The sequence below is a fragment of the Haliotis asinina genome, chromosome 10 (assembly GCF_037392515.1).
Source record: "Haliotis asinina isolate JCU_RB_2024 chromosome 10, JCU_Hal_asi_v2, whole genome shotgun sequence".
NCBI classification, from domain to species: Eukaryota; Metazoa; Mollusca; class Gastropoda; order Lepetellida; family Haliotidae; genus Haliotis; species Haliotis asinina.
In genome coordinates, this window is record NC_090289.1 from 31,167,754 (window position 1) to 31,183,128 (window position 15,375).

The following is a 15,375-nucleotide window of genomic DNA, read 5'->3' on the forward strand; positions in this document are numbered from 1 at the left end:
TGTGTGTGTGTGTGTGTGTGTGTGTGTGTGTGTGTGTGTGTGTGTGTGTGTGTGTGTGTGTGTGTGTGTGTGTTTATGCTGTGGTGTACCTTTGCACGTCCTCTTGTCAACCTGAAGTATGTATCCAGGGTTACAGGAACAGCTAAAACCACCATCAGTGTTGCTGCAGGTCTGATGGCAGGGGTATAAGGTGGAACATTCGTCGATGTCTGACCAGAATATACAACACAAGAGTTTAATATATTCACATGTTAAATATTAGACCAGTTGACCTTCTAGGTTTAAACAGGGGCCCATGCAGGTTATGACAGGTGACTAAATTGGTCCATAAATTGGAATGAATACCCTGGAGATTATCGAGGATTGAATTACCCGAGAGACAGTTTCGGTGATATGGCTTAAAATATGTTTTCGTGCGTATTACTAAGTTACCCGAATGAAAGACTTTATTTATTATTGACACATCGTCGTCATACAGATCAAGACCTGCTGAAAGCGACGGTAAGCAAGAACAGAGTCCTGAGTCTTGTGTCTGAGGGTCCCTCGGACTCACACTCTTAATTTTCAGGGGTCCTGGATTACAAAATGGGGGTATATTATTATTATAATTTATACTAAACTGTATATATTATAATATTGTTGCAGTTGAGTTACTGTTATTGCATTTGTGTATCATGATCATCACAGTATTTCAACTGCAAATGATATCATAGTCCGGTAAGTAGCTGACACAGTGATAACTTATTGTTACTTGATCAAAATTTAAAAAATAGTATTTGGACATTTTCTGCGTCCCTGTGGACGCGCTAATCTATTTTGTTGAGTCCTTGTCAACTGTAATGCGTATAGAACGCAGGAATTTGCATCCTGTAAATTTTTAAAGTACTCAGTGTGTTTATAAGCCAAATACGGAATAGGCTTTCTCTCCTGCGGACACAAAAGTTAATGTAGAATCAAACCATGCCAGTGGTATTTTATATATAAAATAGACACAAGATTGCACTTATTGTAGTTGTCGATGCTGCTTAATCGGATATTATGGACGAAGGTATCAAAGTCCATGTTTACATTTAAATGGTAAATGAAAAGTAGTCTGACCTTGACATCTCGTCTCGTCCACCAGTATCCATCCTCGTGGACAAAAACACTTGGCACCACTCGAATCCTCCATACAGTGGGTACAGTTCAGGCGACGTTCAGCACAGGTCTTCAGTCCGCCTGCAATGACTGTCATAGGAAAGACGTGACTGGTCCACATGTCTAATCACTCTAAATGTCTAGCTATAATGAATATAGCTTTATATTTGCCTGAAATAATATATTAATTATTATACATACATACATACATACATACATACATACATACATACATACATACATACATACATACATACATACATACATACATGAATGATTATATATGAAATATAAACATGTGTGTATATTTAGGTATATTCTTTTATTAGGGTATATTCTTTAAAAACGGCATTTAAAGAATATATATAATTGTAATTATCGTGTAATTATTAGTATATAAATTTGCACGACAGAGATCTTCTCCAATATGTTTCACTGGTATCTTCCCACAGGAGTTTCTAGGAGGTACCTTCACAAGTCCCTTTTCCAGTCATGTTGTACCCCTTGCGACACTGGCAACGGAATCCTCCCGGAAAGTTTTCACATAACTGATCACAGTCGTCAAGTTTCTCGCTGCACTCATTGATATCTGAAACACGTAGACGTGAATATGGTAAGGGTTATCGACGTGGCACACTTGTATAGTAAAATGCATTTACGTTCACGTGCAGGATCTACATTTAGTAAGCTCAGTGTTTCGACAGGATCAGAAAGTCATTGTGTGGCACTCTACGTGTTTCAAAGATATTGTAAGATCCAGGGCTACACATCATTCTGCGCTATGTGATACAGTGGACGATTCCCTCGTTGGTATTGATATTTTCCTACACCGTGTGTAATGTAACTTAGGAAGCTGTTTGAATCGCATTAAGGGCGTGTGATGAACATGGTAGATAATTCCATGTAAAATAATGCTCCCGAAATATTCCCGCATGATCACATACCTCATATATGGGTTTTAACATAATAAATTATGTACAAAAGGACAGTACTAAAAGCACATACCTTGACATGTTTTATCATCGGGTGAAAGAACGTAGCCCTCGTCACACGTACAGTAGTAACTGCCAGGGGCGTTGTGACATTTTCCGGTGCAACCATGGTGATCACTGCATTCATCTATATCTGAAGGCAAAGTAATACCTTGGTTAGGCAGCTTCGTATTCCTTGCGTATTCCTTCCTGAGTTACAGGTTATTCCATGTTCATTTTTAAACGGGATACACTGATGTTAACGTACCTCCTTATAAGTAGATATGTAAAACTACGCGTGTGCCCCGGGCCCGTTTGTTATAACATTCATGTAACACCTCCTTGTGCCTTGTAGTTGGGGTGGGGGACCATGGTGACTGAAGTACAGTGGAAGATGTCAAAACTGGCATCTGTCCAATCCAGCAAGTTGTCAACACCGACATCCAATCTCAGACCTGTTCGGGACTTGAACATTAATCTTCAGCTCTACAATCCGGCATGTTGTCTATTGTGGATTATTTCTTGAGTCCTGATGGGTGCCGGTTTAGACAGTTTCCACTGTATTTGCCTGTAGGCCGAAGGCCTGGGGGTTTAGTTTCCCCCAAGGATTAAGTGTGTGAACTCTTCCACTTCTGAATTAACACTCACGAATACTGGTGCTCCCCAAGGATGTGTATTATCTCCCGTTCTGTTTACCCCGAACACAAATGACTGAGTGATGACGCATTAACAGTACTCATTAACAGTTCTGAACTAGATTACAGAAACGAAACTGATAGATTCACTTCCTGATATGATGTGATGTGTCTTGACTTCAAGACAATTATCTTGTACTAAATGTCACCAAGAAAAGAGAAATGATTATAGACCAGGAAACGATCTCTAGAACCAGGACAGTAATCATCGAAAGGGACGAAATGCAAGTGGTAGAGGATTAGAAATATCTCGGAACCATATTCCACAATAAACTGCCTAGAAAAGCCAATACTCACGCCTTACACTAGAAGGCTATATTTTCTCCACAAGCTGCATTCTTTTAATGTTGACCAAGTCATGTTCATCCTACTTCATCAAACGTTTATCCAAAGTGTTATCACATTTTGTTTACAAACATGGTACTGTAATCTAGCGAAACACTAGGGATAGTCTCAAAACTGGTCTGGTCTAAAATATTATCATTGTCACTGTCAAATGAGATAACAATTTGACTGAACGTCGCATGATGTAAAACACGTTTCCCCCATATTATGCTTCTATTTAAAACGATTTGTTGATAAACAAAATCACATTTACTGTCTTTTCATTGGTACGATTTTGCAGCAAACAGACTTCGGTCCAGACTGGTCTAAAATTGTAAGCGTGTCGGTTTTCACTAAAATGTCACAGGCTTACAATACGCTGGGAGGTCCTGTGATCAGGAACGTGATGTGAACACACGTGAATGTTACTTTACATATACAGGGCTTCTTACCATGATACGAATGTTGTAGTAGAAAAATAGTAGTTTTCACATGTTTTCTTTATTTAAATATATATTCTTTTCTTTTCTTTTCTCAGTAACGAATACTTCTTGTTCATCCAAAACTACTGTAAGGCTAAATTAACACAACAATAAATATTAAACACACCTGATGTAAATATACTACATTTGACGTCTATATATTTGCTACAAATCTTTAGTTTAAGAATTCAGTTTTGGTCATGTGACAACTATCGCATACCTTATAATACAGTTGAATTTGTTGAGCCATGTGTACAGAGTAAACTTGAATGACTGAAAAGTTTTTCCTTTTCTGTGGCTAACTGACTATTTTAACAACACTAACCTGTACATTTTCCGTCCGATAATCTGAATCCCTTTGGACACGATGTACAGTTGTTCACGCGACCCAGTCTACGCTGCTCCGCTGGGGTGAGGTCTGTGCAGTTGGTACCCATGGGACATGGGTTTGGATGGCAACCATTGAAGTCTGTGTCACATGTAGGCCCTGAAAGTGTGCATGAATCACTAGTATTGCATTTAAAGCTTTTCGTGCAGACCCGTAAAGTTCCGGATTAGAATTTGCTTGTCGTAAGACGGGATCGGCTGGTCACGTTCTCTGACTTGGTTGACATATGTCATTTTATCCCAAATGCGTAGTTCGATGCTGATGACGTTGGTCATTGGATTGTCCGGACCAGCTTCGATTATTTACAAACCGGGTATATATATATGGAATATTACTGAGTGCGTCGTTAAACAACCAACCAACCTACCTTTCGTGCATACCCCTTACATGAATCGTGAGTATCCATTTGTTTACAATGTTGTTCGGTTATAATTTGGTAGAATATTAAGGTATTAATTTATATGCATACATTCTTCCTGACTTTATACAATCAAGCAGTTGTGGTTAATTTGAAATAACTGTGAAATAATATTTTTTTCAATGAAATTCGTAAAATACATGCTACAGACCCGTCCATCCAGGTGGACATTCGCAGTTGAGTGAGAGGAAGTTCTGGTTTGGTGACGTAAGGAAGTAACATGTGCCGTTGTTGCTGCAGCTGGGACACAATACAATCCGGACTTGGAGAGTTGGAGACGAACCGCCGGCACTGTCCACGGCGTGAAAACTAAACATGGAGGAAAAACACCCACTGTCAGAGAAGCATCACAGCAATCATCCATCATTTGTGATTTATTCGCTGTGTGGGAAATCCGAGATACAAGCGGTTCACAGATTCCAATGTATGTCGTTAAGGGCGACAAGGCGATGCGGATCATTGCTCTTAATATCTGGTTTCTCTGGTTCAGATTCTGACACAGCGCGGTTAAAAATACAACAAAACCATGCTGTGAATAATGTAGAATACATGTTATGTTTGATCTAGTGAATCCCGTTCTGTTTATAGCCGATCCTGTTTGGCATGATAAAATAACAGCTTCAGACTCCGGGTCCACGAAGTGAGGAGCGAACGCTTTAACCACTAGGCTACCCAACCGCCCCTAATATTGTGTGTAAGATGTGATCGGAGTAAAATTATAAATGCTCACGCGAGGCATGAATATGTAACAACGGTTATGTTGAAGTCAAGTGACATTAGCTTTAGTTCGTTATAACCGAAGTTATACTAGTGCAGTATACATGCACTGAGCAGGGAAAATAATTTCGTCATATTCGTCACTTAGTTATGCTATAAGCTATAGTGTTGGCTATAAGCATAGTTTACTGTATGTTGTGTTCACCCCGGTAACTTCTCACTCATAATAACTGTGTTGGTGTTGAGCCCAGTGGTTTACGCGTCACGCCGAGGACCCCACTTGGGTAGCTGTGTGAAGTCCATTTCTGGTGTCACCCGCCTTGATATTGCTGGAATATTGTTAAACGTGGAGTAAAACCGTACTCACTCACGTCGTGATAATGCTGGAATATATTGCGACTATTGGCGTGAAACCACACTCGCTCACATACCCATAATCATACTTAGGTTGCATAGGGTTGATATGGGCTGACAAAGCAGCGTAATACAACATGTTATGATTAATCTACCTGATGTTGAAGGGTGTTTCATCATTGCGAGTGAAAACATATTGAAGGCTGGTGTTAGTTTTGCTCATGGTCTGGTTGCTATAGGATCCGGACATGATCAGAGTGACGTCTTGGTCAGTGTCGTCGTCGAGAGCTGTGGCGGTGACAGCGAAACTTTTACCAGCAGTGACGTTCACCTGCACGTCGCTGATCACCCGAGGCACATGGTTTTCTGAAATACAACGAGGCACGAAATTTGCAAAATTAATCCTACGTCAAGATATTCTGAGTTGGGGCTTTGTTTCTGTATGAATGGCAGCAATCACATTTTATACTAATATCTTACTAGACTAAGTGCTCACTGACGTAACCAAAGATCTGTTCAATTTCGCCCGACCAATCACAGCGTCGTTTAAAAATCGGAAAATGTTCGCCCGACCAATCACCGCGTGGTTTAAAAATAGGGAAATGTACACTCGGAATGTCTCTTTCCAGTTTTCGCATCTCGCGAAGGCTAGCAACGAATATGCTGGGCGACAAATACAGGCTGTGCAACTGATTCTGCCAAAACTAAAGTCTCAGCTTCCATATTAAAGGATTTCCCACCAGACGAGACTTTCCTCAGCTCTTTCAACACAATCCTGGCCATCTGTGGCCATGTAAAACATTTCAAGTCTGTAAATGACATACCACGTGCAAATGAGATACCACGTGTAAATGAGATACCACGTGTAAATGAGATATTACGTGTGAATGAGATACCACGTGTAAATGAGATATTACAACACCTGTGTCTATCCTCTTCTTCTTTGCAGATTGTTTCACGTGTTTGGTGTTATTGGATATGGTGGCGTCTCCAGTGACAATGTAGTCATAGATACACTCCAAGTCGTCGTGTCCACAAGCAAGCACGGCCTTGTCTGTTGTATTCACTTTGTCAAGGAACAGGGGAAGAAATTCCGGATGCTGATAGAAGGAAGAGGTCCGTCCTGGGTTGTACTTAAACACATTTGTCCTATTTATTCCTGGCAGATCTGTGCGCCCTGAAGTGAGTCAATTTTGTATTTAGTAAGAGGATATATATTACGGTTTACAGTCCACTTTTCAAAATCTGTATGTGGGGTGGATACAGCTTTTTGACAAAGGGAGTGGGGGAAGGGGTGGGGTGCACACTATTCAGATGGGGTGGGGTGGGGGTCCATTGGTATGCACCCATCCCCGCCCCTACCCCCTGGATCCGGCCTATGGGCATATAGACAGGTTAGCAAACGATCACAGGAAACACTGCTCATAGGTAGTCATAAGGGACTGAAAAGTCTTTACACGAGAAGCTGCATTTCACCGAATACGTTTAAGAGGCTGGGATCAACGGTAGATAATTCTTGATTGTATACATATAACTATGAGCAATATTCAGAAACTTTCTCCCATGAACTATTAGCGACATTTGTCCGCGTAAGTAAGATGTTCACTTACATTTTTCTCCAAATTTATGAAATATATCTTCATCCGACATCTTATGGCTCAAAATAGTGCCATTTGGTAGAGTAAAGTCATCGGTCAAGTCGCCATTGAAATTTCCCAGCAGTCCACTGATCGTAACATCTGAGCTATTTAGCCAATCAGAGGGCACGGCGAGGGCAACGTCTAGCATCTTCACGTTGTGGGTGATGTTGATACTAACTCCTGGAAGAAGCATATTTCAGTTAGCAGTTGTGTCCACTTCGGTCTTCCAGCGCGGTGGTTCATCCAGTGACCCCCATGTAACCAGCCAGAGTCATAGCTGAACCTACTTCTACAGAGTACACTTTGCAATGTGAAAACCTTTCAACCTATGCAGGTGTTGTTAAAGCTGTACGAGAATCCTGCAAAGGCCAACGATTACCAAAGCTAACCACTTTCCTACAATCTCCTCTTTTACCATTTCGTATGCAGTCAGACCCCAGATATCTGAACTTCTGAACAAAGAAAAATGACTGACAGTATTACTACACAATACGTATCAAAAACAATGCGAGAGAAATAGCCACCTGACTAAATGAGAGTACGTTCTTGGATATAATATTAACGAACAAGACAGGGGGAGCATCAGTTCTATCCCATGGAGTTGCACGAAAGCCTCTGAACTACCTCTGATTTCAATATAAAATCTTTCACTATATACTGCCAACCAACTGTCACCTCCCCAAGATGGGTCACGTAGACAGTATAAAATGCAGTTACTGTCCTAAAGACATGGAAGATGTTATACATATACTCTGAGGATGCAGCAAAGTGAGTCCGTCTGGAGTGACCTGGAAAGTTGGATATCCTACAATATCCGGTGACAATATCCAAAGAAGACGTTCCTTTTGGCCATGTATCGAAAAAATAACAACCCCTTAACCCTTGTAATCATTCTGTAAATTTTCAACTTTAGAAAGAATGACTACCTACCAACATTCCAGTTCGTACAGAAGCATCTGACTGAACTTTATACATTAACAATGTGTACCTCTGTCAATAACTGTAATTGAGACTGTTCCAATAAGGTTTGGTGAAACTGCCATCCTCTTTTCTTCTAAATACGCTGCCATGCCCACCCATGCTCATGCTTATAATTAGCATAAATGAACAAACTATAAAAAAGAAAAAGAATACACAAGAGCTCAACTAGAGCTCAACGCGTCAACAAAGAGGAGACACCCAATACACTGAAGTTATCTCCCTTTAGAAACTCACTGGAGATACTAAATCTACCCATTCGTTCAATGTACATTAAATAGTCTCATTATTTAGATAAAATGCGACTGTAAAGCCAGAAATCAGTGACAGATAGAGTTAGAGATAGCGGTAGAGTTAGACAAGCCTTGGCTATAAACTGCTACTGTACGGAACATTATTCGTATGCTTCATCTGTTAACTTCTTACACCAGTCTAGTTATTATAAATGTACTCGCCCGTTGAAGATACTGCAGTGTAATATTTTCACTTCAATATTACACTAGTGTAATACCGCTTGACGTATGACGTCAAAATGGTTCAACGTTGTGACGTCACAATGCTAATGTTGATGTCGCGATTTTACTAGACCTTGCTTGACTTGAAAGCTGAGAGTCCTCACACTGTAGGCAATTTCGCCGCAGTTTCTGTCAATGTATGTTGGCGCGTAATAAACAGAATACTAAACTCGCTTCCGTGAAATACCATTTTCATTAAACTCGTTAAAAATTTAGTATCAAACTCGCTTTCGCTCGCTTTCGCTCGTTTGATACCAAATCATTAACGCGTTTAATAAAATGGTATTACACGGAAGGTCGTTTAGTATCCTCTATACACCAGTCTAGTTATTATAAATGTAATGTAATTACTACACTTGTAAACGCACCATATATTAGTGTTCAAATACAATTCGAAATCACAATTACCTCATTCATCTTAAATCCCACTAAATACAACACATTTGACTGATATCACTTTAATATCCTGTGATGAACAAAAGTGATTATGGCACGGTAAGGCTGTTTGAGCCCATCATCAGCTTTGGGCCCTTTCTCCTCTTTAACAACGGAGCCCAGAAAGCGAACGGACGGTGCTTCCGTGGTCGAATCCACTAAGAATGTTTAGGGAGATGTGAAGACTTACCAACACTGTAGCCTTCTGCATTGACCTGCAGCACACCAAGTGCCAGTCTTGCTACTGGGAGGTACCAAACATGAGGCGCCGAGAGCAATGGGGAGTATTACTTTGTCACGTTTTTCTGAATGTTGTCAGTCACATCAGTGTTAAGAACGACGAGAGATTCAGTGATATGAATAGTTTGATTGGCTATATCAAAAGGAAACGATTTGGCTGGTTGGCTTGGATACAGTCATACAATGCCAACAAATCAAATATGATGTCGATGTTTGACGAAATATATAGGTCTATTCATAAACGGTACTAAACACGAAAACTACGTGACTTATTTAGAGGTGTTTACTTCACAATTACCTGAAGGTAAAGTGGCGATGATGACGAGGCCATCCGACCAAATGGATGAGTAGTTTGTTATACTCATGAAATTTCCTTTAATGTCAGCGCTGGTATCATTACCATTGTTGTAAAATAGCACATCTGAAAGTGAAGTGATAGGGAAGGATAAAATAATGAGTGAGTGAGTTTTGTTGGACGTCGCTTTTAACAGAATTCCCGCAATAGTACATCGGAGAACACCAGAAATGGACTTCACGCATTGTACTCATGTGGGGAATCGAACACGGGGTCTTCGGCGTGATGAGCGAACGCTTTAACCACTAGGCTACTCCACCGCCCCTGGATAAATTAATGACAACAGATGATATTAAATATCAACTGTTCAAACCTTTAAAAAGCCTATAGAAAGTCAAACGTCATAAATATTTGTCGAAAATGTTTGAGTGGAATTTGCAGTTTACTGCTACCTTTTCTGTCCTGCGAGAGTTCGGCCTGAATAGAAGATCCTGCCATGTAGTCCTGCACGACTACAGCGGTGAAGATTGTGGCGTTGTTGTTGGTGGAGTTGGACACAGATGCAGTCCGGGCCTGGATCTCGAACACGAGGACCTTGTGCTGATCCTCTACTTGGAAGAGAACGTACTCGCCCAGTCCATTGAATGTGTAGTTCAACCCATCCAAGGTCTGCAGGTGGGGATCGCCATAGTATGTGGCTGTAACACAAGAAAGGGTACAGTTGGTGGTGGAGTGTTTTTGAAATGAGAACTTGGATAGACGAGAATGGGTAGGGTTGGTGGTTGAGTGTTTTTCAAGTGAGTACTTGGATGGGCGAGAATGGGTAGGGATGGTGGTCAAGTGTTTGTGACGTGAGTACTTGGATGGACGAGGGTGAGTACAGTGGGTGAACAGAGGGGTGTGTTACTCGGATTTGGGGTTTGTTGTAGTGAGCAGATTTGATAGAGAATGGCAGGAATAGAGTCTGAGTGAAAAGTTACATGGCACTGTTAGTTGGCGGTATACTGACATGGGAGCACTGTCTGCTGAGAAGAAACATCGATATAGTGGGTGAATAAAGGGGTGTTATTTCATTCACATCCATATTTCGCTGCAAGAACCTTTCGAGATCATCTTCAAACAGAGGTAAATTTTCACAAGTTCAGCGTTAAGCCTTGCTGACATCATATAATCTCCACAGCGAAACACTAATGTCTTCATTATTACGCAGCTTCATCTAATGTGGATGAGAATGTATCAACCCTCTAAGAATGTAGTAGTTTAAAAGGTGAATGAGTGGCTGACACTGACTGGGAAAAGTGTTTGTGGTTGTCAAACTGAGTGAATATACGCGTGGGTAATAGTGTCTGAGTGAGGTCGAGTGAGTGTTTGGGTCCATGAAAATTCAAAGAGAAGCCATACCTAGTGTCGGAGTACGATAAAGATGGCAGTCATCTGGAGGTCGCAGTTCCGTGAGGTACAGGTCACAGAGGTCAGACAGGTCACAGCAAACGGTTCGTGGCTCCACGTCCTCCCGCAGGTATGCTGCAGGTTGCAGGAAGGGGGAGTGCCGCACGAAGTGACCTCCTGAAGGGTACTGAACGTCCAGCGATCCGTACGAGTTGTAGCAACACCGCTAAATATACCAACATATACATTAGGCACGCATGTAAAACATCAGTACAAAACTGTACCAAGTTTTGACTATCCTCTGAACATATTCCGCAGAGTGTAAAGGGCGAAAATAAGTGACTATGGAAAATCAGTGATGACATCAGATATTCAAGACATGGGTAGGCGGGCATTGGATTAAGTAAACTATGGTTAGTAGGATGAACCGCGTGGGTTTAACTTGTGTCAACATTTCCGTGGTCATCGACAAATCTTCTCTTATCCCTGTTCGATTAACATATTTTGAAAATTCAGTGATGTATCAACTGGAATGGGACAGCACACAGTATAGTCGAAACTAAAGCCGGTTTCATATACAGTTGCATAACTACATGTAGGCAATAGATCATGAAGTTTAAAGGTTAGGAGAAAATGTTCCCCAGGAACCGTGTTACATCTCCAGGGATGTTTTCTCAGTAAAGAACAGGTCCTAGTACAGTTATTAGCAGAACATGAACGAACCTTGGCAATCCTTTGAGCCAGATACTCGCGTTAAATATTACATCATTACTATGACCTATATCCACCGCTCAAAGACAAGAAGCAACAGCTACCCTTACCCTTGTAGCAGTAGTGTTGAACCCTGGCCTCGGGAGGGTAGCATAGAAACAGCCATCCCTGTACACAGAGAACCTTCGGTCCAGCTGCAGCTGTGAGTAGCTGCATGGGCAGCTATAGGCTTGGTCAAGCTCCTGTTGTATAATGCCGAGATTCGCCCTCTCCTCGTGGTACCATCTCACGCACTCCAAGGCGGGGTTCCTCACCCTCCGCTGGCAGTGCCCCAGCTTGTAGTACCATGCTCCCATGGTGTTCCCCATGTTGCCTAAAACAGTCGTAAGTGAGTGAATTGTTTGACTCTCAACAGAATAATGGCAGCGTTACAAGACACATAATATATAATATATATTCCCCTTATGGTGATCGAGTACACAAAGTTGCTCCTTTGTGTTTCTCAGTTACCGTTTCATATTCATGGTTAAAACATGGTTAAAATGTAAGATTGAAAGATCAAATCGAATGATCCATCCTGAATCGCCCGTATTTTGTATGTAATTGAAATCGAAAAGGTTTAGATAAGTTTATTATGTCTTTTGGACCAACACAAATTCCTGAAACAGTAAACACTTTTATACGGTGCTGGGTAATTTGAGTAAAATTAACCCAATGAAAAGAGACATTTTACAGGAAAAGTAGTTATAAAAATGATAAAGAGTCTCTCTTCATTTTCAAAAACTGTGAAATTAAATCATCAAGTCAAAACATTGTTTACAAAGCAGTCTCGTTTCAAGTTCATTGGGTTTCGACCTATTTCGTAATATAGTGCAATAACCAGTCCAGGATTTTTAGACTCATTCACTTAAGTGGATACATAAATATTAATGAGTATGATTAAAATCCAAGCACTTGTATATTGCAACATTACGCTCCTTCCAATCCTGCTCTGTCGTACAGTGAGCTCTGACAAACGGAAACCTGGAAATCTCAAAATGCCTCTAGAAGACTTTTGCTGTCTGATGCGGAACCGATATCATATCAGTCTCATTGTGCGTTACAGAACTGCACTGAATAAGCGCAAAATAACCCTACATAATAGGTGTAACGTTTGAGCCGAATGCATTGTGAATCGTTTTAGGACCTCTTCAAACAGGGGCAATCTGAGACACCTCAATTGAGGTCATGTTGCCTTATAATTCCCATAAAGTATAGAAAAAACGATGTTATGAAAGTTTAAGATTAAAATCACTTTCGCACAAGAACATTCGACCGGCTGAAAAGTAGGCCTTTGTCTGGATATGTTAATGAGATTCACGTTACCGTTTGTTCAAGATGTTTTCAGTCACAACCACAGAAATCTAAGATCAATCAAACCAATTATATGAATACCATGAATCGGATTGGCCTAGTTTTCTATAGTTGTTCACCGTCCCGTGTGTTATTATCTTAATTAGAAATTAGTTCAGATTCTCCCGAAAGTTTGATATCACTATAGCTGTTTCTTCATGACATGACCGGTGTGGTAGTGTAGCCTAGTAGTTAAAGCGTTTGCTCGTCAAACAGAAGGGATCGATTCCCAACATCGGTACAATGTGTGAAACTCATTGGTGGTGTCCGGATCCTCACGGATCGGGAAGAAAGCTCCATCCCTAGCGCGGCAGTCTCACCCATCTTCTCGTTGATCCTGAAGACGGACGTGGTTTCGCTGAAAGGGTTGTTCCTGTATGCCTCTGACCCACACTGCCAGCCGACAACAGCACTCCGGCCAGCGTCTACCGTCCACCCCATGTCTCCGTAGATGTACATGGCGTATGTGTCGTCCCCGTCGGTTACAAGCAGTAGCTGGAACGTCGTGTTCTGTAGGAGAAGAAAATCACCAATAAAACTCTCGTATGGGGATAGGAAATCAAACACGACTTATTTATTATTTGATTTTTTCCCGATTTTGCATTCAACTGTTTCTATCGTGAGGACACGAGAAGGATACAAGGAAATCTTTCTCAAATGCTTCTCACATGAATAAGTGAGTATACGTTTACGTTCGCTTCTCACAATATTCCGGCAATACCACAAGAGTGATTTATCATCTCGTGCAACGCTCACAGTTTCCATTCAAGATGAACACCTCGTATAACAAAGTTTAACGTAAAACATCTTTGTTTTAACTGCCTGTGTCCATTGTATAGACAGTGTTGACCAGTTGGGAAAGTTACCTGTGCACAATAACCCAACTGACTTCACATTTTATTGCATTGCAGAGAGACATAGATTTCCTGTTCAGTGACATGTTTGCTTAAGGCGATCACTGTGTATGATAAACCAACTGTACAGAGTGAGTATATGTTTTTCGTACCCAGAAGAATTTAATATATATCTATACGATCGGAAATGATTTTTTACAACAAGAATATATTATTGAATTATATTTTATGCATATTTGCTTCATTTTAGCACGGTGGCAATATAGCTAAAGCAGACAGAAAACGTAGGTGGCAGCACTTTAATCTTTGTATCATTAAATTCTTTATAACCATATCAGATTCAATATGGATAGGTTGTATGACATTCAAACAGTTTTTAAATCTAATATCATATTTCAGCTTTCTTTTAAAATCATGTCTTTAACATGCAAACAATAAGGAAAATTGTGAGTTGTGTGTGGTATATTTCTGTTAAAACTCAGCCCCCACTTAAAAGGGTTTACACGAAAGCAAACGTCTACCTGACTAGGAGCAGTTGTAAACGCCGGATACGGATTCACATGGTCCCACGTGACCAGTAGAGCTGCCGTTGCGGTGAAGTTCTCAAACTCAGAGTTATGCGTCTGCAAACTTGACTCAGCTGACTTCAGAAAGACCTCCGCCTCATTTGCAGAGGTGTTAGAGGCGGAGTATTTGTCATACAGGTGGTAGGAAATGTTGGCAAATTCCGCCCCTTTCAGATCAATGTCGGACCAGAATGGCGCAACCAGAATATATTCTCCGTATGGGAGTTTCTCCGGGTTCGAATTCACAAGAATTTCACCCATTGTGATATACCCATCTGTATATACCTGTGGAAATGGAGACATCGTGTACATGTGATAGTGTGTCGGTGCAAACATTTCGAAAATGGGTTCTTAAGATGTCTCAATGCACATGGAAGCCATTCCATGCACTACAGCATATGCTATCTTACATTTTCTGAGTAATTGGCCCCGTAGATACCATCGTTAGAATTGATCTTCAGTGACCCATGGTTGTCGTGAGAGGAGACTAACGGGATCGAGCCGTCAGATTAGCTGACTTGGTTGACACTCATCGTATCCCAGTTTCCTTAATTGATGCTCATGCTGTTGATCACTGGATTGTCTGGTCCAGACTCGATTATTTACAGACCGCCGCCATGTAGCTGGAATATTGCTAGTGCGTCGTAAAATTAAACTCACTCTGAATATTTGTTAAAGCATCGAGCAGGTCATTCTCAAAGCACATACGAAGATGTCGTGGGCACGCCGGCATCCACAGGTAAATCCAGTTGGGAAGTTGATTGCAGAACTGTACACATCATCTCCATGGCTTAGCTGCCTGTCACCCTCCTCTACTCCATATGGAAACATACCTGGAAGAATTACAACATGTTCAAAGGAATGGATTCATCTC

The 15,375-nt window shown here is 41.0% G+C and overlaps 1 protein-coding gene across 1 annotated transcript in view; it reads right to left on the reverse strand.

Annotated features, from left to right (window-relative positions):
• The window catches only part of LOC137298638 (mucin-19-like), a 61,330-nt gene that overhangs the window by 7,774 nt on the left and 38,181 nt on the right, over window positions 1-15,375 (reverse strand). Inside the window, exons 5-18 of the mRNA XM_067830922.1 lie at window positions 15,210-15,334; window positions 14,457-14,786; window positions 13,402-13,591; window positions 11,800-12,062; window positions 10,991-11,204; window positions 10,042-10,287; window positions 7,097-7,306; window positions 6,409-6,663; window positions 5,642-5,852; window positions 4,567-4,748; window positions 3,935-4,096; window positions 2,143-2,262; window positions 1,607-1,726; window positions 1,099-1,227 (exon numbers count right to left, since the gene is read on the reverse strand). Coding sequence (XP_067687023.1) covers window positions 1,099-1,227; window positions 1,607-1,726; window positions 2,143-2,262; window positions 3,935-4,096; window positions 4,567-4,748; window positions 5,642-5,852; window positions 6,409-6,663; window positions 7,097-7,306; window positions 10,042-10,287; window positions 10,991-11,204; window positions 11,800-12,062; window positions 13,402-13,591; window positions 14,457-14,786; window positions 15,210-15,334 — 2,757 coding nt within the window. The remainder of the gene's footprint in view (window positions 1-1,098; window positions 1,228-1,606; window positions 1,727-2,142; window positions 2,263-3,934; window positions 4,097-4,566; window positions 4,749-5,641; window positions 5,853-6,408; window positions 6,664-7,096; window positions 7,307-10,041; window positions 10,288-10,990; window positions 11,205-11,799; window positions 12,063-13,401; window positions 13,592-14,456; window positions 14,787-15,209; window positions 15,335-15,375) is intronic.